The sequence below is a fragment of the Salvelinus sp. IW2-2015 genome, unplaced genomic scaffold (genome assembly GCF_002910315.2).
Source record: "Salvelinus sp. IW2-2015 unplaced genomic scaffold, ASM291031v2 Un_scaffold741, whole genome shotgun sequence".
Lineage (NCBI taxonomy): Eukaryota > Metazoa > Chordata > Actinopteri > Salmoniformes > Salmonidae > Salvelinus > Salvelinus sp. IW2-2015.
The window spans coordinates 620325-626751 of record NW_019942601.1 but is presented as its reverse complement, the minus strand read 5'-3'; the positions used below and the strand labels follow the sequence as shown (position 1 = coordinate 626751).

Below are 6427 nucleotides of genomic sequence, written 5' to 3'. Positions count from 1 at the left end.
ATTCAGACCCTTTGCTATGAGACTCGAAATTGAGCTCTGGTCCATCCTGTTTCCAATGATCATCTTGATGTTTCTACAACTTGATTGGAGTCTACCTGTGGTAATTCAATTGATTGGACATGATTTGGAAAGACACACACCTGTCTAAAAACCAACCATGATGTCAAGGAATTGTCCGTAGAGATCAGAGACTGGATTGTGTCGAGGCACAATTGGGGAAGGGTAACCAAACATTTCTGCAGCGTTGAAGGTCCCAAAGAAACAGTGGCCTCCATTCAATATAAAATGGAAAGACTTAGGAACACCAAGAGTCTTCCTAGAGCTGGCTGCCCGGCCAAACAGCAATCGGGAAGAAGGGCCTTGGTCAGGGAGGTGACCAAGAACCCAATGGTCACTCTGACAGACTCCAGAGTTCCTCTGTGGAGATGGGAGAACCTTCCAGAAGGACAACCATCTCTGCAGCACTCCACCATCAGGCTTTTATGGTAGAGTGGCCAGACGGGAGCCACTCCTCAGTAAAAGGCACATAACAGCCACAGCCGCTTGGAGTTTGCCAAAAGGCACCTAAAGACTCTCAGACCATGAGAACAAGACTTTTTGGTTTAATAAAACAAGATTGAACTCTGGCCTGAATGTCAAGCGTCAATCTGGAGGAAACCTGGCACCATCCCTATGGTGAAACATGGTGGTGGCAGCATCATGCTGTGGGGATGTTTTTCAGTGGCAGGGACTAGGAGACTAGTCAGGATTGAGGCAAAGATGACGGAGCAAAGTACAGAGAGATCCTTGATGAAAACCTGCTCCAGAGCGCTCAGAACCTCAGACTGGGGCGAAGGTTCACCTTCCAACAGGACAAACCCTCAGACACACAGCCAAGACACAGGAGTGGCTTCAGGACAAGTCTCTGAATGTCCTTGAGTGGCTCAGCCAGAGCCCAGACATGAACACTGATCGACCATCTCTGGAGAACCTGAAAATAGCTGTGCAGCGACACTCCTCATCAACCTGACAGGGATTGAGAGGAATCTACAGAGAAGAATGGGAGAAACTCCCAAATACAGGTGTGCCAATCCTTGTAGCATCTACCAAGAAGACTTGAGGCTGTAATCGCTGCCAAAGGTGCTTCAACAAAGTACTGAGTAAAGGGTCTGAATACTTATGTAAATGTGATATTTCTGTTTTATTTTTAATGAATTTGCAAAAAAAAATTAAAATGTTTGCTTTGTCATGATGGGTTACTGTGTGTAGATTGAGGGGGAAAACTATGTAATCAATTTTAGAGAAGCTGTAACAAAATGTGGTAAAAGTTCAAGGGGTCTGAATACTTTCCAAATGCACTGTTATATTTAAAAAAATTTATGGCAACAATTGAGAAATTTAAATCTACGAGGTCTCCTGTAATGACATGGATATACTGCTCTGTTATATTATGACAGACCAGCTAGATCTACTGTCTCTGTTATATTATGACAGACCAGCTAGATCTACTGTCTCTGTTATATTATGACAGACAGCTAGATCTACTGTCTTCTGTTATATTATGACAGACCAGCTAGATATACTGTCTCTGTTATATTATGACAGAGGCAGCTAGATCTACTGTCCGCTATTGATATTATGACAGACCAGCTAGATCTCACTGTCTCTGTTATATATGACAGACCAGCTAGATCTACTGTCTCTGTTTATATTATGACAGATGTGTGACTGCTCTATGATACTGATTACTCTGAGTGAGTGAGAGTGTGAGAGCGAGACAGGGAGATATATGAAGGAACCACTCAAAGGGAAAAAAGTATCTTTCTCTCAATTCAATAGATGCATTATTGGCATAAATGGGTGGTTGCCACTGTTGCCAAGCGATGGATATGAAGTATTACATAAACTTAACAATATGTTTGAACAATAACAATAATAATACACAGTGTCTTGTGAAAGTATTCAGACCCACTGACTTTTTCCACATTTTGTTACGTTACATCCTTATTTTGAAATGGATTAAATTATTTAAATAATCTCAGCAATCTACACACAATACCCCATAATGACAAAGAAAAAACAGGTTTTTGGAAAGTATTGCAAATGTATTAAAAAATTAAAAACAGAAACCTTATTTACATATGTATTCAGACCCTTTGCTATGAGACTCGAAATTGAGCTCTGGTCCATCCCGTTTCCAATGATCATCTTTGATGTTTCTACAACTTGATTGGAGTCTACCTGTGGTAAATTCAATTGATTGGACATGATTAGGAAAGACACACACCTGTCTAAAAACCAAACCATGATGTCAAAGGAATTGTCCGTAGAGATCAGAGACTGGATTGTGTCGAGGCACAGATCTGGGGAAGGGTACCAAAACATTTCTGCAGCATTGAAGGTCCCCAAGAACACAGTGGCCTCCATCATTCTTAAATGGAAGAACTTAGGAACCACCAAGAGTCTTCCTAGAGCTGGCTGCCCGGCCAAACAGCAATCGGGGAAGAAGGGCCTTGGTCAGGGAGGTGACCAAGAACCCAATGGTCACTCTGACAGACTCCAGAGTTCCTCTGTGGAGATGGGAGAACCTTCCAGAAGGACAACCATCTCTGCAGCACTCCACCAWTCAGGCCTTTATGGTARAGTGGCCAGACGGGAGCCACTCCTCAGTAAAAGGCACATAACAGCCACAGCCCGCTTGGAGTTTGCCAAAAGGCACCTAAAGACTCTCAGACCATGAGAAACAAGACTTTCTGGTTTAATAAAACCAAGATTGAACTCTGGCCTGAATGTCAAGCGTCACATCTGGAGGAAACCTGGCACCATCCCTATGGTGAAACATGGTGGTGGCAGCATCATGCTGTGGGGATGTTTTTCAGTGGCAGGGACTAGGAGACTAGTCAGGATTGAGGCAAAGATGAACGGAGCAAAGTACAGAGAGATCCTTGATGAAAACCTGCTCCAGAGCGCTCAGAACCTCAGACTGGGGCGAAGGTTCACCTTCCAACAGGACAACGACCCTCAGCACACAGCCAAGACACAGGAGTGGCTTCAGGACAAGTCTCTGAATGTCCTTGAGTGGCTCAGCCAGAGCCCAGACATGAACCTGATCGAACATCTCTGGAGASACCTGAAAATAGCTGTGCAGCGACACTCCTCATCCAACCTGACAGGGATTGAGAGGAWCTACAGAGAAGAATGGGAGAAACTCCCCAAATACAGGTGTGCCAAKCTTRTAGCATCRTACCCAAGAAGACTTGAGGCTGTAATCGCTGCCAAAGGTGCTTCAACAAAGTACTGAGTAAAGGGTCTGAATACTTATGTAAATGTGATATTTTCTGTTTTATTTTAATGAATTTGCAAAAAAATCTAAAAATGTTTGCTTTGTCATGATGGGGTTACTGTGTGTAGATTGAGGGGAAAACTATGTAATCAATTTTAGAAAGCTGTAACAAAATGTGGTAAAAGTCAAGGGGTCTGATACTTTCCAATGCACTGTATATTTAAAAAATTTATGGCAACAATTGAGAAATTTAAATCTACGAGGTCTCCTGTATGACATGGATATATGTCTCTGTTATATTATGACAGACCAGCTAGATCTACTGTCTTTGTTATATTATGACAGACCAGCTAGATCTACTGTCTCTGTTATATTATGACAGACCAGCTAGATCTACTGTCTCTGTTATATTATGACAGACCAGCTAGATATACTGTCTCTGTTATATTATGACAGAGAAGCTAGATCTACTGTCTCTATTATATTATGACAGACCAGCTAGATCTACTGTCTCTGTTATATTATGACAGACCAGCTAGATCTACTGTCTCTGTTATATTATGACAGACCAGCTAGATCTACTGTCTCTGTTATATTATGACAGACAGACCAGCTAGATCTACTATCTCTGTATATTTTGACAGACCAGCTAGATCTACTGTCTCTGTTATAATATGACAGACCAGCTAGATCTACTGTCTCTGTTATAATATGACAGACCAGCAGATCTACTGTCTCTGTTATATTATGACAGACCAGCTAGATCTACTATCTCTGTTATATTATGACAACCAGCTAGATCTACTGTCTCTGTTATAATATGACAGACCAGCTAAGTCTACTGTCTCTGTTATAATATGACAGACCAGCTAGATATACTGTCTCTGTTATACACTGCTCAAAAAAATAAAGGGAACACTTAAACAACACAATGTAACTCCAAGTCAATCACACTTCTGTGAAATCAAACTGTCCACTTAGGAAGCAACACTGATTGACAATAAATGTCACATGCTGTTGTGCAAATGGAATAGACAAAAGGTGGAAATTATAGGCAATTAGCAAGACACCCCAATAAAGTAGTGGTTCTGCAGGTGGTGACCACAGACCACTTCTCAGTTCCTATGCTTCCTGGCTGATGTTTTGGTCACTTTTGAATGCTGGCAGTGCTTTCACTCCAATGGTAGCATGAGACGGAGTCTACAACCCACACAAGTGGCTCAGGTAGTACGCTCATCCAGGATGGCACATCAATGCGAGCTGTGGCAAGAAGGTCTGTCAGCGTAGTGTCCAGAGCATGGAGGCGCTACCAGTAGACAGGCCAGTACTCAGGAGACGTGGAGGAGCCGTAGGAGGGCAACAACCAGCAGCAGGACCGCTACCTCCGCTCTAGAGTAGGAGGAGCACTGCCAGAGCCCTGCAAAATGACCTCCAGCAGGCCACAAATGTGCATGTGTCTGCTCAACAGACTCCATGAGGGTGGTATGAGGGCCCGACGTCCACAGGTGGGGGTTGTGCTTACAGCCCAACACGTGCAGGACGTTTGGCATTTGCCAGAGAACACCAAGATTGGCAAATTCGCCAATCATCCCCCGTTTGGCGAAGTTGGCTGTCTTTGTTAGGAAGAAATAGTCTTCACACAGTTCGCAACGAGCCAGGCGGCCCAAACTGCTGCATATACCCTGACTTGTTGCAAGAGAAGTGACATAATTTTCCTATTTAAAATTAATTCATGTTAGCAGGCAATATTAACTAAATATGCAGGTTTAAAAATATATACTTGTGTATTGATTTTAGGAAAGACATTGATGTTTATGGTTAGGTACACGTTGGAGCAACGCAGTCCTTGTTTCGCGAAGCGCACCGCATCGATTATTTGCAACGCAGGACACGCTAGATAAATAGTAATATCATCAACCATGTGTTGTTAACTAGTGATTATGATTGATTGATTGTTTTTTATAAGATAAGTTTAATGCTAGCTAGCAATTTACCTTGGCTTCTTACTGCATTCGCGTAACAGGCAGGCTCCTCGTGGAGTGCAATGTAAGGCGGTTAGAGCGTTGGACTAGTTACCGGAAGGTTGCAAGTTGAATGATTTGTTATGAAAACTTGAAATCGGCCCTAATTAATCGGCCAAATCCGATTAATCGGTCGACCTCTAGTCTGTACATTGGTCTGTCTCTATGGCCAGGCTATAGTCACTGAGTCTGTACATTGGTCTGTCTCTATGGCCAGGCTATAGTCACTGAGTCTGTACATGGTCTGTCTCTATGGCCAGGCTATAGTCACTGAGTCTGTACATTGGTCTGTCTCTATGGCAGGCTATAGTCACTTATTGTTAATGTCTTCCTTTGTTTGAATTCTTTGTTTTGTCAAGTTGTTGGGCACATTGGTCTCTCTGTCTGCTGAGTCTAATGTAGTTTAATGTAGTGTGTTATGTCTGTTGAGTAGTGTAGTGTGTATAGTGTGTATAGTGTAATGTAATGTAATGTGTATCATGTAGTGTAATGTAATGTGTAATGTAATGTGTATAATGTAATGTAGTGTAATGTAATGTAGTGTAATGTAGTGTGTATCATTTCCAGGTGGCTGTTAAGATTATTGATAAACACAACTCAACTCTTCCAGTCTGCAGAAGGTGAGTCCCACTATGCACACTACACACTATATACACTACACACTACACACACTACACAACTATACACTATATACACTACACACACTATACACTATACACACTACACACTATACACACTATAACACACTACACACTATATACACTACACACACACTACAACACTATACACACTACACAACACACTACACACTACACTTATACACTACACACACACTATACACACTATATACACTACACACTACACTATACACACTACACACTATCAACACACTATACACTACATACTACACACTATAACACACTATACACTACATACTAACACTATACACTACATACTATACACACTACACATACATACTACACACTATACACACTACATACTACACACTACATACTAACAACTATCACATAAACTACACACAACATAACACACTACACACTATATACAACTATACACTATATCCACAAACACTATAACACTACACACACTATCCACACACTACACACAACATACCATACAACAC

The 6427-nt window shown here is 41.9% G+C and overlaps 1 protein-coding gene across 1 annotated transcript in view; it reads left to right on the top strand.

The window, feature by feature from the left end:
• LOC112068792 (serine/threonine-protein kinase MARK1) overlaps window positions 1-5936 on the top strand; it is a 42633-nt gene extending 36697 nt beyond the window's left edge. The window contains exon 3 of the mRNA XM_024135997.2: window positions 5851-5936. Coding sequence (XP_023991765.2) covers window positions 5851-5907 — 57 coding nt within the window. The 3' untranslated portion in view covers window positions 5908-5936. The remainder of the gene's footprint in view (window positions 1-5850) is intronic.
• Window positions 5937-6427: the final 491 nt, after the last annotated feature.